Source organism: Pararge aegeria, chromosome 3 (assembly GCF_905163445.1).
Source record: "Pararge aegeria chromosome 3, ilParAegt1.1, whole genome shotgun sequence".
Taxonomy (NCBI): domain Eukaryota; kingdom Metazoa; phylum Arthropoda; class Insecta; order Lepidoptera; family Nymphalidae; genus Pararge; species Pararge aegeria.
In genome coordinates this window covers 5,121,061-5,142,979 of record NC_053182.1, presented here as the reverse complement: position 1 = coordinate 5,142,979, position 21,919 = coordinate 5,121,061, and the positions used below count along the sequence as shown (strand labels likewise).

The window sequence follows — 21,919 nt, the reverse complement described above, 5'->3', positions numbered from 1 at the left end:
CCCAACTGATTGCCAGGGCCAACCGATAAGAAGCCTGCAAGATTTTTTTTTTTTAATTTTTTGAATAAATCGTGGTGAATCATAAAGAATATAATCAATTTCATAGTACCTACCTAAGTTCGAGTAAACAAAGTAAGTTTTTAAATACAGAAACTCGGCAGTTACTTTTTGCTCTAACAGCCCCAGCGTTGTATTATAATTTTTCAATTAATCGTGGTGAAAATGAGAATGGAACCTTTTGCTTTTTTGCATCATTATCATTAGGAAAAAAAATAATTGCATAGTAGGTGCCTAAGTTCGAGTAAACAAATGTTTTTAAATACAGTTTTTAAACTTATACAATCTGAAACTGTCTTCTTTGCTCTAATTCTATCGGTAAAACTTTGACGTGGCAAATACTACAGTCAATTTAACTACGTGCAGTAGGTATTATAAGTGTACTCAATCACCTGATAGCAGCACCGGTTGGCTTGTAATAACTGCGACAACTATTATCCCACCGGCTCAGTCTATTTCGGTTTTGGCTCGGTATGACATGTATGTGCAGTATTCAGAATGAATACATTGTGTATTTATCAACGATATCTAGCACATTGAATGCTCGTTGTCTTACCGCACGGCTAGCATCGCAGGAGACAATTATATCCCCGGGGAAGGGATAAAAATGTATCTTCTCCCAAAGCTTTATCAACTCTCAGAGCACTGGCACACATGTGGAAATAATATCCAAATAATAAATAGGTATACAATATAAGTATAAACGAGGGTAGACTTCTCCTATTCCATGTTCCCGTGCTTTAGCAGGCGGACATGTTAATTATATACCCAGTCAGGGGATATAATTTTTGTCTCCTACCTGTGCTATCTTGCAAAATTTTTGAAGTTATTTCAGTAATCAGAGTGGTTTTTATCACTCAAAAAGTGGGTCTCCGATTCTGATAAATATATGAGCGGGAGCCAGCGCATTACGTTAAGTGCATCCAGAGTATTTACCTACAAAGCACGCAGATAATATAAATTGTAGAAAGTATGGGTTAAGTGCATACTAAGCGCGCAGATAATATAAAATGGAGAAAGTCTCCAGTACGGGTAAGAAAACTTGAAGATAGGCTTTTCAGAAGACTTAAGTTTTTATAACTCGTATTGAAGATCTTTTCCATTTTAAATTACCAAATAGCTTAGTTACCCCATAGAATTAAGAACGTGCAGAACCCTCATTTAGCAATGAATGCATGCAGTGCATTGTGTCCGAAAATAGCGAAAGATAGAAAGCTCGCAAACTTTTCCAATGAGGAAAACCATTGCCAATAAATAGTTACATTAAAAGATCACGTCCTACAAAGTGCTACTTTCAGATTATTTCTGACGTAAAGATAAAATACTTTGTCCTGCCGATGTGCGTTTTAATAAATCTCCGAAAGAGTTTTATTCTAAATACACTTTATATAAAACGAAACTAAATTTTCCTTCCCTTAATGGTTGACTATTCGTTGGCTTTCCAACACTGCTAAAAGTAACCGCGTAAATCTACCATCGTTATATGAAGCAAGGAAGGTTGCAGATACAAGTAGTATTGAAAAAAAATTCTTATACCAAAACTAGTCGAAAGTATAACTCGCTACTTTGACTTAGTTAAGTACAGTCTCTCATACCGATGACTTAAAATGGTCTGCGCGCATAATGTTTTTCTTTGTGTCAGAAATAAAAGTGTATCCCTGACATCTTGTAGAGTTCATCGTAACATAGGAGCTTTGGCTGGCTCACGGCTGCGTTACATTTAAAAGTACATTGTATTTACGAGCATGCATTTTAACACTGAGTAGTGCAAAAGTTATTGGATCTCTATTACATTGGAAAATTGCCAAAGTACTATAATTTACTTACGATTTTTCCATATTCAGATTCAAATCAAAACAATTGAATGAACATGTAGGGGGTAACGCTTTGATCTACTTTTCAACCGACTTAAAAAAAGAGGAGATTCTGAATTCGGCTATAAGTTTTTTTTGTATATCTGTTACGCGATTACTCTGTAAACTATACACCGATTTTGATAATTCTTGTTTTGTTTCATATGTTATACTCAGAGGTGGTCCAATTTGATTTCAGCGAAGATTTGTTTAGGTCGAACGTGACATGCTTTGCAGAGCTATCACTTGAAAGTATTAATAATAGACTTAGTTAGCTATAATCCGCTCCAAACATTTTCTCGCGGTTAAAGTCACAATTATATTATTATTAAACGCTCTAAACAGTAGCGGTAATTGCTTCAGTACAAAGCCCGGGCGGGTCGCTAGATATATACATAACTTGATCCAAATACCGAGAGCCGTTTCGGAGATACACGAAATATTCTATCCATGAATTTCAAGAAAAACTATATCAGGTAGTTAAATATTAAACATTTTGATGACTATGAGGAACAGTATTAATAAGAGATTCCACACAGACTAAAAATAATTGACTGATGTCAATGTCAATGTCAATGCCAATGTATGTTTAGCAATGGACCTCCAACGATTAAGACGATGGCGTTTGATCTGGATTTATCCCTAAGAAATATTTTGAAAACCTACAAAACTCCATTTGCAACAATACAAAAATATGTAGGTTTGAGAAAAATAATAGCCCTAAAGACTTAAAGCGTAGGTATTTACTCGTGACCTAGAAAGCTCACCTAGGTACAAAACAATCTGCTTCTTGTTGCAAAATATGCAAGAATTATACTATTTTGACAACAGACCTAGTAGATACATATTATAATTATAACAATAGACGTGGCGAGCGCCCGTGAAATTTCTGATCTATTTTGTAGGAAACCTGTGTTGAATATATTTAGCCTGTCACATGTTGAGCGCGTGTAGAGATAATTTGGGAAAAGTATTTGTTTCATACCTAGACGAAGATTTTCCTTGATTCATCATCTTCATCACCATATCAACCCATTACCGGCCCAATTCAGGGCATGGGTCTCCTCCCACCATGAGAAGGGTTTAGGTCGTAGTTTACCACGGCCTAGTGCGGATTGGTGGACTTAACTCACCTCTAAGAACATTATGGAGAATTCTTAAACATGTTTGTGGTTTCCTCATGATGTTTTCTTTCACAGTTTGTAACAAGAAATATTTAAATTATGATAAGTTAAAGTTGCTTGCTGGGATTTCGAATCCCAGCCAGCAACCTTAACTCGGCCCTTCTAACGTGAAGTCAAAGTCACTGGGCTATCACAGCTGGCTGCGCATATCTTTGAGTTACCTTAACCCGTTTTAAGCTTACGTTTTCGCGGATCCTAGTTTGATGCAAATAACTGGCTTTAATTTTATTTCCTAACGTGCATTGAAAGTTATAATAGCGTTGAAATATGTATTGACTGTAGAGTCACTTGAGTTCGCGATCATACCATAAACTTACTAAGTAAATATTATTTGTTCTCCGTTCTGGATATGCCATGAAATAAATTCAAGTTCATGAATATAGGAGGCACTCACTGGTATCATATATTATATACCTATTATATATTAAGGGGTCCGTATAGGGAAAATCCGTCGCTTGGCAATGTACTTCGCTTGAACGAGTACGGTCATATACATAAAATTTCTTATTTCGCCACCAGCTTGTCTAGCATGGGCAGGTGATAATAATCTCCCAGGGGAAAGGATATAAAATATTTTTCTCTTACAAGCTCTCAAAGCACTGGCGCACATGTGAAAATAATATCCAAATAATATATGTGTATTAATAAACGGTGGTAAACGTCTTCTATTACATGTTCCCGTGCTTCAGCAGATGGACAATTTTATTAATGACGGCCGAGTGGCGCAGTTGGCAGCGACCCTGCTTTCTGAGTCCAAGGCCGTGGGTTCGATTCCCACAACTGGAGACTGTTTGTGTGAACATGAATGTTTTTCAGTGTCTGGGTGTTTATCTGTATATTATAAGTATTTATGTGTATTATATTCATAAAAAAATAATTATCAGCTATCTCAGTACCCTTAACACAAGCTACGCTTACTTTGGGGCTAGATGGCGATGTGTGTATTGTCGTAGTATATTTATTTATTTATTATTTATTTATTAATATCCCTCATAGGTGTAAGGGGGAGGCTAGTACCAGTCAGCCTCCCAAAATGCCAACCTCACCTGCACGTGGTGCACCCTGCCGTCTAACCGACGAGGCTCTGGCGACCGACAAGTGGCGGTATAACTACTTCAAATTGGCTAGACTGAATAAATGGCACAGACCGGTGTCGGGCAGCAGCGACGCCGGTGCGATCAGTCTAGCCCTGCGATGACCAACCCGCCTGCCCAGCGTGGTCATTACCGGGCAAATCTTTGTATGAATGGAGAAAAGAAAGCCACAGCCCCTAGTCCCCGGCAGCCCCGCTATTCCTGGCTCTGGCAGCGGTTATGGTAACGGCGGGGCAAGGGGTGTCAAGAATCTCCGGAAGAGATTCCGCTGCCAAACCCGACGACTGGACCTGGCAACGTATAACGCACGCACGTTGAGGACCGATGAGAAGTTAGTCGAGCTGGAAGAAGCAGTGAGCAAGTTGCGCTGGAGTATCATGGGTTTATCTGAAATCCGTAGAGAGGGGGAGGATACGATAATCCTAAAATCCGGCAACTTGTTCTACTACCGGGAGGGCGAACAACAGTCCCAAGGTGGTGTCGGATTCATCGTCCACAAATCCCTTGTCAACAACATTGTTCGAGTCGAAAGCGTGTCGAGCAGGGTAGCGTACCTTGTACTCAGAATAACCAAACGGTATTCCCTGAAGGTTATACAGGTCTACGCACCCACAACTGCGCACTCCGACGAGGAAGTAGAGGCATTGTATGAGGATATTTCGAAAGCCATACATGCCTCGAAAACCTACTACAGTGTTGTGATGGGGGATTTCAACGCGAGGCTGGGCAAGCGAAGCGGTGCAGAGCTGAGAGTGGGGCAATTTGGATATGGGCAACGGAACGAACGGGGCCAAATGCTGGCCGACTTTATGGAGAAGGAGGGCCTCTTTATGATGAACTCCTTTTTCGAAAAGCGGCCGCACAGGAAATGGACCTGGCTGAGCCCCGATGGTTCGACGAGAAATGAGATCGACTTTATCATGTCGACCAAACGGCATATATTCAATGATGTCTCTGTGATCAACAGGGTGAAAACCGGGAGCGATCACCGTATGGTAAGAGGCACATTGAATATAAATGTAAAGCTGGAAAGGGTCAGACTGGTAAAGTCTACGCTCCGGCCTACTCGTGCTCATATCCAAAACCCCGAGAGCTTTCAACTGGAGCTGCAAAACCGGTTTGATTGCCTGGACTGCGATTCTGTGGACGATCTTAACAACAGGCTTGTGGAAACTGTCCATACGGTTGGGTCCAAGTTCTTTAAGACCCACCGTAAACATAGAACCAAAAAGTTCTCAGCCCATACACTCGGGCTTATGGAGAAGAGACAAGAAATGAGACTACAGTCTTCAAAAGATGCGTCTGAATATCGGCGTATTAATAGACAGATCTCGAAGTTGCAGACGAAAGACTTGCGACACTTTAACACTGAGAAAATTAAAGTCGCCATTGAGCGCAACAAAGGCTCGAAAGTGTTCGCAAGAGATCTGTCTATCGGACAGAGCCTGTTGACTCGCCTGAAGACTGACAATGGTAGTCTCATATCTTCTAAACCAGAGATCCTGAGTGAGGTTGAGAAATTCTATGGACAGTTATAGACCTCAACACAAAAGCCTGTTGAAAGTCTGGCTAAAGACCCTAGAGCCAAATTGACCCGACACTTCACTGAAGATATCCCGGACGTCAGCCTTTACGAGATTAGTATGGCTCTCAAACAACTTAAGAACAACAAGGCACCGGGTGATGACGGAATCACAGCAGAACTCCTGAAAGCGGGTGGAAAACCGATACTTAAAGTCCTTCAGCGGTTGTTCAATTCCGTCATTCATCAAGGCACAACGCCAGAGGCATGGCACAGGAGCGTGGTTGTTCTGTTCTTCAAAAAAGGTGATAATACCTTGCTGAAGAACTACAGACCTATCTCGCTGTTGAGCCATGTCTACAAGTTGTTCTCAAGAGTCATTACGAATCGTCTCGCGAATAGGTTCGACGACTTCCAGCCTCCTGAACAAGCCGGTTTCCGAAAGGGCTTCAGTACCATAGACCACATACATACGCTGCGGCAGGTTATACAGAAGACTCAAGAGTATAACCGGCCACTTTGCTTAGCGTTTGTGGACTATGAGAAAGCCTTTGATTCGGTGGAAACCTGGGCTGTGTTAAGGTCACTGCAGAGATGCCGAATTGACTACCGGTACATCGAAGTTTTGAAGTGTTTGTACAAAAACGCCACTATGTCAGTCCGTATACAGGACCAGACTACGAAACCGATCCAACTGCAGCGAGGAGTGCGACAGGGAGATGTTATCTCCCCGAAGCTGTTTACCGCTGCGTTGGAGGACGTTTTTAAGCTTCTGGATTGGAACGGGCTTGGCATCAACATTAACGGCGAGTACATCACTCAACTTCGGTTTGCCGACGATGTAGTCATAATGGCAGAGACTCTGGAAGACCTTAATGCGATGCTCAATGACCTCAGCAGAGTTTCTCAACAGGTGGGCCTTCGTATGAACATGAGCAAGACGAAAATTATGTCTAACGCTCATGTTGCGCTCCACCCAATAATTGTTGGGAACTCTGCACTCGAAATTGTAGACGAGTATATATACCTAGGACACACGATCCAGTTAGGTAGGTCCAATTTCGAGAAAGAGGTAAACCGCCGAATCCAACTCGGATGGGCAGCGTTCGGGAAACTTCGTGACATCTTCTCGTCCAAAATCCCCCAGTGCCTGAAGACTAAAGTCTTCGAACAGTGCGTGTTGCCAGTGATGACTTACGGATCAGAGACATGGTCGCTAACTATGGGCCTCATAAGAAGGCTCAGAGTCACTCAGCGGGCGATGGAGAGAGCTATGTTAGGAGTATCTCTACGTGATCAAATCAGAAATGAGGAGATCCGTAGAAGAACTAGAGTTACCGACATAGCTCAGCGAGTTGCGAAGCTGAAGTGGCAATGGGCGGGGCACATAGCTCGGAGAACCGATGGACGTTGGGGTCTTAAGGTGCTGGAATGGCGACCCCGCACCGGTAAACGCAGCGTAGGTCGGCCCCAAACGAGGTGGACAGATGACATCAGGCGAGTAGCTGGGAGCCGTTGGAGGCAAGCGGCCCAGGACCGTGCATTGTGGAACTCCCTACAAAAGACCTATGTCCAGCAGTGGACGTCAATTGGTTGAGATGATGATGATGATGATGATCCCTCATCAGGGGATATCATTTTTGTCCGTGCCTACAATTTTCATAGTTATATTCCCGGATAGTTTTTCAAGTATTGTGAAAATGTATCCCGGGATATTAACGAAGATAATATAAGCGGATTGTGACTCTGGAATGCAATCTCACCTGCCTGCAGATGCTGTCTTATATAGTAGCGGACTAACCTGTTAGGTTCTGGCACTTATGCGAAGCCCATGTATCATCATATCAACCCAATAGCGGCCCACTACAAAGCACGGGTCTCCTCCCTCAATGAGACGGGGTAAAGGCCCTAGTCCACCACGCTGTCCCAGTGCGGATTGGTGGAGCACATGATGAAATAATAATAATGAAATCGGTATCTTAATTCAAAATTCATTTATTTCAAGTAGGCCTAATATAAGCACTTGTGAATCGCGACATCGTACAGGAACACTAAATTGAACAGCGGACCGTCCTTGTAGATTTTAAACGTTCTGGCTATGGTAGAGAGATTGAGGTCCCTGTTGAGATCTGCACGAACTTATCTGGTGGATGCGAAGTCCTACTTAGAGGGTACTGACAGCAGATGACTGCAGATCTGTGATCTCATTGATGAAACTGTCATAAAATAAAACATGAATTAATGTTTATTTTCGGTTTTACTATAGATTCTCTATTGTTTGATCAATGTTTATTTTGCAACCAAAAACCAAATAATCCTGTATTTTTGTCGGCCGATTGGCGCAGTTTGCAGCGACCCTGCTTTCTGAGTCCAAGGCCGTGGGTTCGATTCCCACAACTGGAAAATGTTTGTGTGATGAGCATGAATGTTTTTCAGTGTCTGGGTGTTTATATGTATATTATAAGTATTTATGTATTATATTCATAAAAATATTCATAATAATATTCATAATAAACAGCTATCTTAGTACCCATAACACAAGCTACGCTTACTTTGGGGCTAGGTGGCGATGTGTGTATTGTCGTAGTATATTTATTTATTTTATTTATTTTATTTGGCAAGCAATCCTTGCCTTAAGAACTAACAGCTTTTTCGAAATCTAGATAACCTGTCTGAGGTTTGATTATTTGTTTATATTCTGTTTTGTTTGGCGATTGAAAAATCGGCGATAAGTGTGTAATACTGGATTAGCGAAGTTGTACAATTACTAAAGCTAAGCTCTCAAAGTCAGTCAGTCATCACCGATAGCTCACGCGTCGCCTCGCTAATCGCACGGTTGTTATGTGGAAGTGATAATCAATTTAATTAAGAGAAGCGTGTTACGTCCTTATCTATCAGCAGATAAATAGAGCTGATAATAGTGCAATCAATCTACTCGACTAACAGTGAGTAGAACGAGATCTATTACCTACTTGTGGATCTCTATTTACTTTATTGTATTTTGAAACTTAGTTAGTTATAGTTTTCCTAATCCTAAGGTTGCCTGGCAGAGATCGCTACTTAGCGATAAGGCCGTCTTTTGTATCCACTACTACGACAGCCGATTGGCGCAGTGGGCAGCGACCCTGCTTTCTAAGTCCAAGGCCGTGGGTTCGATTCCCACAACTGGAAAATGCTTGTGTGATGAACATGAATGTTTTTCAGTGTCCGGGTGTTTATCTGTATACTATAAGTATTTATGTGTATTATATTCATAAAAATATTCATCAGCTGTCTTAGTACCCATAACACAAGCTACGCTGACTTTGGGGCTAGATGGCAATGTGTGTATTGTCGTAATTATTTATATTTATTTATTTACTACTACATTCTTGAAGTGTTTGTTTTTCTGAACTTGATGTGGTGTACAAATAAAGCGTATAAATAAATAAATCTATAAAAATATTTAAATAAGGTATTCAAGTCATGTTAATTTTTCAAGTTAGGTATTAGGTTGTATTACATTTACATTATATATCGTTGATGTGAAATATTGTTTGGTTTTGTTTTGAGAAGTCGATCGAAGTAAATCGTACAGGTGATATATTTCTTTGTTTTTCGTAAAATATGTATAAAGAAAATAATTGTAGGTACTTCCCATTAAAGTCCCGTTTTATTTTTCCAAACAATATTTTCATAAAACTTACTTTATGAGCCTGCTTTCTTTGTCCAAGGCTGTGTATTCGATTCCCACAACGTTGAAAATGTTTGTATGATGAATATGAATGTTTATCTGTATATAAAATGTATTTATGTATATTATCTATCAGTTATGCCAGTACCCACAGCACAAGCTACGCTTTCTTTGGGGCTAAATGGCGATGTATGTATATCCATTATTAAAAAAGATCAATTTCCGTTAGTACCCAGACCATAGCAAGCCTGGTACCGTTCAGTTAATATTATATTTATAACCGACGATCTATTTTTTAACACCGGTCAAGTAAAGGAAAAACTAAGGATACATTTGTTTTAAGTATATCGATCGTTAGCACTTTTGAAACGTCAAATGTGTTTGTGATGACTACCACCGTCTCTAAGGAGAATTCTAGCAAAATAAACCGGAAGGTAAGCCAGTTGCTCTTTACAGTTTAACTATCTCTATTCTATTATATAAGAGATTAAATCAGAGCCGGCTGTTTCAAGTAACTTGGTCACTAAGATGTTTGACATCGATTGCTTAGCCACCTCCGGAGAGGGTTTCGTAGAATCGTACTATATTGTTTGGTGATCGCTTTGCTTTGAAGTTGAAGGTCCCGAGTTAGATTCCCCGCAGGGGCAATTTGGGAATTTATAATTTCTACATCTTCTCGTGTTCAGGCTTCAGCCGTGGCTAGTTACTAGCGATACTAGCCACCGCTGAACCTGCCGACAAAGAAGTGCCGCTAACCGATTTAGCGTTCAGGTACGATGTCGCGTAGAAACCGATTAGGGATATTGGTTTTATTACTGTCATACAGCCTTAAACTGCATCAAGCAGTGATATTGCAGACAAAGGCTAACTTGTAGTTTTTTTCCGTACACTCGAAAACTATGTAGATAACTGCCGATAAGAGCTCACTAATCGGTAATCAGTCATCGAGTTTCGCAATGCCCAGACTAGTCTGTCGGTTTTTTGGCATGAGCTTGCGTAATTATTCATGTTGCGAGAATTTCCTCATTCTTATCTCATATACCTACCTATGTATGTAGGTATACCCATATAGTATATAAGTACGCAGAGTAGATAATAGCTATAACCACACGATGTAGATAGGGTAGCTTTTGACGTACCCAGTACCAGCCAATAGCAACGATTAAAATTTCATCTACATCGCTACAACTCAGATTTTTTTTGGCGCCTCAACGGCTACTTGCTTATAATTTATGACAAGATCCTCAAAATACCCAGGTACTTTGGCTTAACGTGATTCTTCATGGAGAGTGGAAACGTTACTTAACAACTCGGAGCTGATCTACGGTGCATTCAGTGTCAGAAAAAACGCGTCCTTGCTAATATTGTAAATGCGAAAGTGTTTATGTTTATTTGTTTGTCCTTCCATTCCGACCTAACTAAGCAACCAATCTTGATTTTTGACAGAGTTAGTTGAAAGGACGGAGTTACGCTCCGCAAAATGCGAAAAGTCGATTATATTAACTTTAATTTTAACACATTACACAGCGTGTCGTTTCTTTTTCTTTTCTGATTTTTTTTGACCCTCCCATCAACGTCGTTAAATAATATTATGAATGCGAAAGTGTGTTTGTTTGTTTGTTTGTTGCTTTACGCCCCAACTAAGCAACGAAAAAACTACTGATTAACTTAAAGTTAAAGAACTTTCATTTGTTTTGGCATATAATTAGTTGGAAAGACGGAGAGTAACATAGGCTACTTTTTATCGGAGGAAAACAAACATCCCACGGGATTTGTAAAAAACCGTAATAAACTGTAAATTTGGCCTGACCCGTAAATAGAATGTCGACCTGGTAATATGTAGTATAGCGTGAGAACCACTGAAATGACGAAGAAGTTTAGTATATAATTGATCTAATTGTATATCGAGTACGACGCCTTTCTTACATAATGACAGTATTAAATGACTTCGCATCGCATCACGCATGTGACTGAGTGGTGGCAATGATCGTGATTAGGCCGTGACAGCGTAGGCACTTATATATTATGCATCATGACTAGTAGTGACGTGGTAGGTATCAATCGCATAACTGTAGACCAAGTTAGTAACGGTCGATGATCCCTATACAGATTTTTGCGTTATTAATAAGTACGAGAAAAGTGCAAAGCGCCTTTTTAAGTGGCTGTGGAATTTCAAATTCGTAGCTTTGCAGATAGTTTATCCAAGAACCCAGTTCTTCAGCATCTTAAGCTTATTGTTATTTATAGTATACTTATTGATATTTATAGTATTTTTTTTATTTAGTTCGCAAAACTGACAATCAACTGCTTAGATACTCTTATGTAAACTAGGTATAGTATATAAAGTATACTATTTGGCAAGTGTATACAATTATGCCTTCTCGATGCGAACATAGCATGCTTATCTGCTGGTTACATACGGCTGTTGTAAACAGCTAAAAAAAAAGAAAATAAAAGTTAAATACTAAGAAAAAAAATGCGAAAATAATAATACTTAAAATTAACTATTTCTTAACTTAAGCTTAACTTAAGGTAGGTAAGCTATCGCTGAAGATATCTATTCTTTCACGATAGCAATTTGCAAGAAATTGCATTCGATACATAGGACTAAGTTGACCTAGACTAGTTCTGGTTTTTGGCAAGCACGAAGTCAATAATTGTATAAAAGCTCGTCAAACTTGAATTGACTATCTAATCAGATATCGCGGGAAAACTGTCTCTTATAAACACAGCAACACTTCGCAGGGCGTTCAACGAACACATCTTACTGAGTGCCCGTGCCGTGTTTTCATCAACTTTAGGTGTAGGTTTATGCCGGAAGCTGAGGCGTGCTTGGCGTCAGAAATAAGCTTGGTGATTGCACTTCCCCCGACATGCTCTGTCACAAAAAGCCCTACTAATACTAAACTAGTGTCCCACTGCTAAGCATTGGCTTCATCTCTCATAGGAAATAGGAATATTTACGAATTAAAACCGGGCCACTATAGGATACGCGTCTCCTGTCCGAATAAAAAGAATTAAAATCTTAAGGTTGCTTAGCAGAGATCGCTACTTAGCGATTAGGCCGCCTTTTGTATCCTACTTCATTCTTGAAGTGTTTGTTCTTTTTTTTTTGTTTTCCTGAATGATGTACACACCGGATCATTAAAAAAAAAATAAAGAGTATAAATAAATTAAGGCCTTAGTCCACCATACTGTCTAATTTCCAAATTATCGAATGCAGGCAGACAGACAACCTTGCGTCAATACTCCAAATTGGACTTAGTTTGCTAAAATTATGTTTTCTAATGCTTTTAGTGTTTCAATTTAGTAACTACAAGGTAATTTTCGGTGTGGCTAATAAATATAAAAACTCTATTAATAGTTATATCTATCGAATTTCCTCAAACGAGAAGGAAAACATTAATATATGTTTATCCCAAAATGTAGATGAGTACCAGCAGAACCGTACCTACTTCTGAATATTTAGTAGCCAGATTCGTACGGTATACGTATTGATTGTACGCCAATGTTTATTTATGAATTTATATTCCTATTCTTATTACGATAATAGTCTAAAGTTTAATTGAATATTTAAGGATGTCGCATGCTCGAAAGCTCTAATATCAGAAACTTTAAGTCCTATTTGGAAGTATTCCTCGCGGCCACCCAGAAGGATACTTTGAGGTAGTTTAGGGCAGGGGGTAGTCTTACATACCCTTTGGTGGCCTTGAAGCGAGCTTACGAGTATGTCGGGGTGGCCAGAAAGATTGCACACTGTAGTACTGTTTAGTGCTTTTATTGAAAGCGGTTATTTAAGCTATTTATGACATCACGCTACAACCGTAAGCACCTGCTGTAAAGGACGGTAATTACATTAGTTAACCTTAACCTGCTTGATATCGTCACCACTTATCAAAATTAAAACATACAGGTTAGAAAAAGCATTCTATATTTGCGTTGGGTCTCTTGTCAGACTGAGTTATGCGCTTTTCTTTTCGAACTCCGATAACTGTTTATCCTAATGTGAATGGCGAATTTCGAAAACATTGCCAGAGAATTATACCTAGATCCTAACCCTACATAAAAATACACCTAGTATTTGTACTATCCGCCACTATCTGAACCAACCACACCACATTATCGCCTCACTCACACGCATAGATGGACACCATGGAATTACCGTTACCACCGAAGTGTCCAACTTAAACCAGATTACACTCGCTGGGGTTAGAAGAAGAAGGAGTAAATTATGAGGACCAGTAGTGGACAATTGCCTATGCAATGGTACGGCTATAGAGTAATGATTTGCTTTGAAAGTCCAAGGGTTCTCGCGGAAATATTAAGTGCAACCTTGGCAATACTGGATCAACAAATTCGTATCAACAATAATCCACTCAACGGCGACACCTTGGCTTCCTTGTCTGGAGAGTGCACGGATAGCTATGGCTAGCGTAGCCAAATTTCCGCTATTGCTGTAATATTAATTATTTCTGGATTTGACCTAGCCTTTTTTGTGATGGCGCTTTGAGTTCTAAGAGTTTCGTTTCAAAGTTTTACATCTGTCACTTTACATTGTGCACTATGTTGACTCTGTAACGCAATCCTCTCTCAAGTAGGTAACTAAGGTTTTGTATAGGATACAGATGACCTTTACACCAACTCGCCTCTATTCCTATACCATCTATATAGGGTTAAATAAAAAATATCAAAAAGCTCTCGGTCTTTAATTGTTTACATCAAAACTAAAAACTTTTGTTGTACTTTTTTTTAAACTCGATAGTTTGTAAAATATTCAATATTTTTCCTAGATACTCTACTTGTTACTACTCTGTAATGTAAATTCAGCACGCGACTCACGACTGTATTTTGCACGCTCACATCTGTTTGGCACTTAGGACATTTGTATTTGGTTTCACAGTGTAATGTCACTTTACAGAAATAACATGAGTTATTAATTTTTTTGTATGATCCTGATTTTTGATAAGTCGTAGAACAAAAGTTGTTAATATTAATCATAGAAGCTACAAGGCCAAGAGCTTTTTGGTATTTTCATGTAACCCGGTATATCTATTCTGAGGCTTCATAAAATTATGATTAATTTAAAAAGTGGAATTGAGAACTTGTGTCTAATTTTTCAAAAACCGTGTTATATTATGTAGGTAATGGCTACGAATTTTCCCTACTTTTCGGGAAGACCCAGATCGGTCCTCGATACCTCTAACTTTTTGGAGTTATGTTCGTTTTGTGTTAATTATATCCTACTGAGATCGACGTGAGAAACCGACGTGCCTGATTTCTTCATAATCATCTCAAAGACCTGTTAAATCTACCAATCCACGATTGGCCTCTCAATATGAGAGGATAACCGTGTCCTATTGTGTGTCGGTATGTTGCCAATCACGGTTTCAAGTTGTACCTACCTAAGTATCTTGCACAATTGGACAGCGTAGTGGATTGTCAACAGCCTCTAAGCTCTTCTGATTCTGAGGTGAATGATATATGATACCTGAGAGACCTGCGACCTGTAGTGGGTAGTAATTGGTTGGTAATGATGTATATAATATCTTTTGTATGTACTTTTCAGACAATGTCTCGAAGGAAATTGCTAATAGGCGGCGCGGGAGTCGCGGGCGCAGCGATAGCCGGATGGGCACTCTACGCGGACGATAAGCCGGTAATATAAACATACGAGTACCTAAAGCACTTGTATCTACATAGGCATTAGGTATTAATTATCATGATAATTTCCCTAGATTAATTAAAAAATATAAACTAACACCTAGCTTATAATTTTTAATTAGTCTGCTTCCGACTAAGACTCGTTTTATTCGTAAAAATCTCGCGAAAACTATTTCCAAGATATAAGTATCCTAAAAGACGGCCGAGTGGCGCAGTGGGCAGCGACCCTGCTTTTTGAGTCCAAGGCCGTGGGTCCGATTCCCACAAGTGAAAAATGTTTGTGTGATGAACATGAATGTTTTTCAGTGTTTGGGTGTTTATCTGTATATTATAAGTTATATTTTATATTCATAAAAATATTGAACAGTCACCTTACTACCCATAACAAAAGCTACGCTTACTTTGGGGCTAGATGTGCATTGTCGTAGTTTATTTATTTATTTATTTATAAAAAAAAACTCAATTCTTCTTACTTGTTTTATAATGTTATTGATTTTGCGAATTTTAAGAGATTGTCAATCTTTCAAAATTCGCAAAATCAAAAAGCCACAAAAATATTGTTTACATTATTAGACAGGTAAGGAAAAATAGACTAAGTGTCCGGGATTCAATCTAACTCTACGCAAAATTTAGCTAAAATACGTTTAGCTGTGATGCCGATAGGTAATTAATGCTACATATTTAAATGTCCTGGAGCGGACATAAAATAGTTTTTAGTTTAGATTCAAACGGTTGCCGCAAAATTTAAATGAAAAAACTGATTTAAGCGTGGATGACTTTGCTGGGAACTGTTAATTATGAAATACCATCATAATATCTGTTTAAATATATTATATGGTATATTGATATTAGATACTTATCAACAAAGTAGCGTGCCATACTTAATTACCTATCACTGACACGAGTTGTTTGCGGAAATTGAGTTAACTCTTCACTAGGCTAGTCAGTCTGATAATAATTAAACGTCTACGCGAAGCATTCAAAATTCATTTATTTCAAGTAGGCCTAATATAAGCACTTACATTCCAACCTATATATGTGTATCAACAACACTATTGAAATACAGTATCTAGATAATGAATTATTGTTAATGATAGTTATTTATCTTTATTATAATCCACAACCATAAAGTGGGAACTTTAATATAACTCATTCCAGAGGTCCGATGAAGCTGCCTAGACAGAGTAATTGTGGGGTAATGGAGGCGTGCAAAGGTTTCTGGCTTGAGTAGTAAGGGATATACAAGCGTGTATGTACAAGATGTATCTAGAGGATGTCGGCTTTTATCACGCGAGATCAAATCTGCATCTCTTTATACCCACTGTATTAATATTGTGTACTTACTACAAGTATCATGTTATCTCATAAGTAATAAGTATATTTATATTTAATAATTGATACAATCAAATGATAATTTTATTAAACTTTGTGGTAAGCACCAGAGGCTCAGTGAGAGAAACATTATGAATGGTATTTAATTATTAAATAATATCCCAACAACTTCAACGGTAAATACAATATAAATAAATAAATACACACATCGCTATTTAGCCCCAAAGTAAGCACAGCTTGTGTTATGGGTACTAAGATGGGTGATGAATAATTATATGAATAATATACATAAATACTTTTAATATATAGATAAACACCCTGACACTGAAAAACATTCATGTTCATCACACAAACATTGTCCAGTTGAGGGAATCGAACCCACGGTCTTGGCTCAGAAAGCAGGGTCGCTGCCCAATGCGCCAATCTGCCGTATATAATATATACATACTATGGATATAATTACCATTTTCCAATACCAGCAGAATAAAATGCATCTAAGATTAATTTTATTCTTATCTATCTCTATGATTCCGCGTTTCATAGGCTGATAGCAATAATAAAAGCTTTAGTTTTAAGTTTACGAATGTAGTTATCGCCATCAGTGTACAAAGAATCATCATCAAAATGTGTACATAGCAGTGAGCAACTGCTATGTACACATTTTGTATATAATCAACTCATCAAAAGTGCCATCTATGTGCCTATTTTTATTGAGTATTATTTATTGAGCATATTGAATAAAGAAATACTTTGAAGTTAAAACAAAAAGGATTTTTTTTAAGATGTGCGATGTTCCTTGTTCAAAAACTACGACTGCTAATGTTGTGGTTATTTAACTATGTAGGAGCAATTAATTCTCTATGATATTAATCTCAGGAAACAGTTGTGAAATTAAAGTTTTTCATTATTATGATTACTTTAATAGCCTATCGGCTTATTAATACCCCATCGCACCATCACCCTGTGAACCAACTAGGAATGTACAGAGGAAGACAAGTGTTCAGATTACTATTGGAAACCACAGAAATGAGAACATACAGAACCCTAATACTGAATGCAGTGCATTGTGTCCAAAAACAGCAAAAACGCCCCGCGCACATCTCACTTCAAAACCGCGGAATGTTGCTAGCTCACAACAATTTTCCTATTTTCCCCGTTTATGATAAACGTTTAGAACTGTCAAATGCTAAACGATATGAAGTGACTAATCGCCTGTTCGGGAGACACAACTAAAGTGATGCTTTTTGATGCTTCAATAATAGTCGTGTACACGGTCTGTATGTTCACAATTCTATGTTGGAAACTTTGAATGATGTGCATTTTACAATGCACAGTTACATTAAATTTTCAATAAACATCATTGAACAGATATTTTATCACATAACAATGCAAACGAATTGCAGTTTACATTATCGTTACCAGAAATCTAATAGTAGACCGGCTCTAGCCGATCTAACTGACCAATTGCAATTGTTGAAATGTTCAAGTGATTGAAAAGTAGGTTTGCGTCGATCAGTTACAATTACAACATTCGCAATACTCTGCCAAGGCACATTTGGCAATCGATAAACACATCTCACTCTTTTCTACTATCATTTAATTTTAATTTATTTAGTGTCATCTTTCATTATTATGCAATATTCATTCATTTTGAACGAGTAATTCTAAATATATCATTCATTTGATGTTATTTAATACTAATCACTAGATATATTGCTTTAAAAGTGTTGATGCACGATTCAAATTTATTGCTTATTAATTCTAAAAATAAAAATAGTGTTTTTTAGGGTATGTCGGTTTTTAAAAAATTTTTTTTTTACTCGTAGAAATTTTACTGCCAAAGATATAATTCCAATTTCGGTATATGTATAAGTACATTTTTATTAGGATGTTAATATTTCGTTATTATTATATTTTGGCATTTTCAAGTTTTTTATTGAAACCTATATTTCATTTTCAGCAATGGTACAACGGACCGACGGTCGCAGCAAAAACGGAGCGCAAGAAGCGACCGCTACCTTCCCGAACGGAACAAGTCAATATGCTACAAGCTGGACACACTTACGACGTACTTATCATTGGAGGTGGCGCTACAGGGGCGGGCTGTGCCCTAGACGCTACTACTAGAGGTAAGCATCATTACAGTGGCGTGCATAGAGGGTATGCAGATGATATAAAATGAAGAAAATTTCCAGTTAGAGCTATAAACAACTTAAGGATAGGCATTGTAAGAGTTATAAAAGCCTACCCTCAAGTATTTATAGCTCGTACTGGAGTTTTTTTTTCGTTTTATATCATCAGCATACCCTGTGCAAACCCTGTATGTACGAGACTGGTATCATATACCCATAAGCTCCTCAAGCAAGGTTAGCATGGGCAAGAGACATTTTTCTCCCCGCGGTAAGAACAAAATTTACAAAAATTTACGTAATAGTATGTAGTTATTCATATGTATTTTTTTTTTTATTATGCACAACCTGCCTGCCTGTTGTTGTCTGGCAGAGATCGCTACTCTCGCAATAAGGCTGCCTTATGTATACTTCTTCTTTCTGTGTTTTATTCTTCTTGTACCTAGTGTGCAAATAAAGAGTATAAATAAATAAAATTAAATTTTACCATCACCATTATTTATCAACTCGCCGACCATTGGCGCACTTGTGGAAATAATATACAAATAATACACGTAGCACCAATGCGCAGTTGGCCAGTGTGGTGGACTATGCACCCTATTCTTTCTTAGAGGTGACCTGTAGTGGACCGGTATGTGTCGATATGCATTTTCTGTTGTTACATTGAATACTCTACTTTTCACACTTCGCGAGGCAATAAAATCAAGGAGGGATTTTTGAGGGATTTTATTTACAATCTATACTCTATGATTCGCGCTTCACATGCTGTGTTGAGTGACAGGGACGCCATCATACACTAGAGCGAGATAGCAATGAACAGATTTTATTTTGATACGCCGGGACTCCAGTACAACATTACTTGCAAGACATTGTCGAGCGAGTGGTGTGATAGATAATATACGTGTAATATTTATCGGGGGTAAACTTCTCTTAACGACCACACCAGGCATAAAGCCACGACTGCAGGCCTTAGCCATTATGTATTTCAGCAAAAAGGCTTCTAGAAAACACCGGAGAAGTAATGCTTCCCCGGGAACATGTTCCGCGTAAGGAGACAATAACCAAGTCAATTCGGGAATGACCTGCTCCAACTAAAACATGTGTCCTGTGTATCAGTTCTTGCACAGAGTATACTTCGATGAGTGTGCTCAGGAACTTGACTCCTTCGTTGCCACTGCTGAGATCATGGAGATACCGTGGCTTTGGATCCTTTAAAAAATATCTAGTTAACCACACTAATAAATAGATATATAGTTAAAAGATTGGGATACATTACAAATAAATATGGCATAACATTTCCATACTTATTTGGTTTGGTTTGTTGTTAAGCCCACAACTCTCCGCTGCGCCATGAAGGTTGTCAAAAACATACGCATATAAGTGCCAATTATGTGCCTATTTGAATAAAGAAATATTCGACTTTGAACGATTCCGGATCATTCTAAATTCCAATATCTTATTCACAGGATTACGCACAGCTCTGGTCGAAGCAGACGACTTCGCCAGTGGAACTTCTAGCAGAAGCACGAAGCTGATCCACGGCGGTGTGCGGTATCTGCAGAAGGCCATTCTACATTTAGATTACGACCAATACAAAATGGTAAAGGAAGCGTTACACGAACGAGCGAATATGTTAGAGGTCGCACCGCATTTGACGAGACCACTGCCTATATTATTGCCTGTTTATAAGTAAGTATGCAAGCTAGGCGTTAATAAAAAACCCTCCAATCTGTGTTTATTCATTTGAAGGACGGCTAATGTGTCCTTAACCAAGCTGAATATAAATTGTGTTTGTAAAAAATTAGCACAGCGGGCGAATAGAAATACTGTGTTTCAAAAAAGTGACTTATCGTTGTTCCGTATTACTAGTAATAAACACAGGGCATATTGTATACCTTCAGGTCGTTCAGGTCAGGTCGAGGTTTTTTTTTGAAAGTTTCGTACGTCTCGTATAAAAGTCCTAAATGTCTTTTATGCGAGTATAGTACGTCTCGCATTCATGTCGAAAGTGTATTTTATGCAAGTTTAGTACGTCTCGTATAGAGGTCCTAAGTGTCTTTTATGCAAGTTTAGTTCGTTTCGTATAGAGGTCCTAAGTGTCTTAAATGCAAGTTTAGTGCGTCTCGTATAGAGGTCCTAAGTGTCTTAAATGCAAGTTTAGTACGTCTGATATTCATGTCGAAAGTTTATTTTATGCAAGTTTAGTATGTCTCGTATACATGTCGAAAGTGTATTTTATGCAAGTTTAGTAAGTCTCGTATACATGTCGAAAGTGTATTTTATGCAAGTTTAGTAAGTCTCGTATACATGTCGAAAGTGTATTTTATGCAAGTTTAGTACGTCTCGTATACCTGTCGAAAGTGTATTTTATGCAAGTTTAGTACGTCACGTATGGATGTCCTAAGTTTCTTTTATGAGAGTTTAGTACGTTTCGTATACATGTCAAAGTGCATTTTATGCAAGTTTAGTACGTTTCGTATACATGTCGAAAGTGTATTTTATGCAAGTTTAGTACGTCTCGTATACATGTCGAAAGTGTATTTTATGCAAGTTTAGTACGTCTCGTATACATGTCGAAAGTGTATTTTATGCAAGTTTAGTAAGTCTCGTATACAGGTCGAAAGTGTATTTCATGCAAGTTTAGTAAGTCTCGTATACATGTCGAAAGTGTATATTATGCAAGTTTAGTACGTCTCGTAGACAGATTATAAGTATCTTTATAGGGGTATGTCTCTTGTAGGGGTTTCAACTTTCAACAGTGGCGTGCAGAGGATTTATGTTCAAAGAATGCATAAAGTAGAAATAACTGTTTGGAGATGAATTATCTCTATAAATTTGACGACCTTCCTGGCGTAGCGGTGAGCGCTGTGAATTTAAGAAGGAGGTCCAGGGTTCGATTCCTGGCAGAGGCAATTGGGAGTTTATAATTCCTGAATTTCACCTGGTCTGGTCTGGTGGGAGGCTTTTGCCGTGGCTAGTTACTACCCTACCGACAAAGACGTGCCGCTAAGCGATTTAGTGTTCCAGTGCGATGTCGCGCAGAAACGGATTGAGGGTTTGACTAGTTACCATAATCCCTAACAGGTTAGCCCGTTACCATTTTAGACTGCATCATCACTTACCACCAGCTGAGATTGAAGGGCTAAATTGTAGTGGAATAAAAAAAAAATTAAGTTCTTTTTAAAATACACTTTTTCCTATTGAGTAGCTACGTCAATTAAACATAGAAACTGGTAGCTTTGTTTACTATCCAGTTCCATCTGACTCGTTATTCAGATGGCCGAGCGCGCGTAATTAAAAAACGGCCGAGAATTCCGATTAGGTACCGAGAAATAAACGACTAGGTACTTGGTCAATAGCCTGCAAGGAACAAGAACTGTAACGTGTCGTACTGTATCCAACTTGAACCTAGCC

The 21,919-nt window shown here is 38.5% G+C and overlaps 1 protein-coding gene across 3 annotated transcripts in view; it reads left to right on the top strand.

Moving 5' to 3' along the window:
• The window catches only part of LOC120637319 (glycerol-3-phosphate dehydrogenase, mitochondrial), a 43,375-nt gene that overhangs the window by 2,953 nt on the left and 18,503 nt on the right, over nt 1-21,919 (top strand). For all 3 annotated transcript variants that reach the window (XM_039909108.1, XM_039909106.1, XM_039909107.1), the window contains exons 2-4: nt 14,950-15,039; nt 18,337-18,505; nt 19,972-20,194. In XM_039909108.1, coding sequence (XP_039765042.1) covers nt 14,953-15,039; nt 18,337-18,505; nt 19,972-20,194 — 479 coding nt within the window. In that variant the 5' untranslated portion in view covers nt 14,950-14,952. The remainder of the gene's footprint in view (nt 1-14,949; nt 15,040-18,336; nt 18,506-19,971; nt 20,195-21,919) is intronic.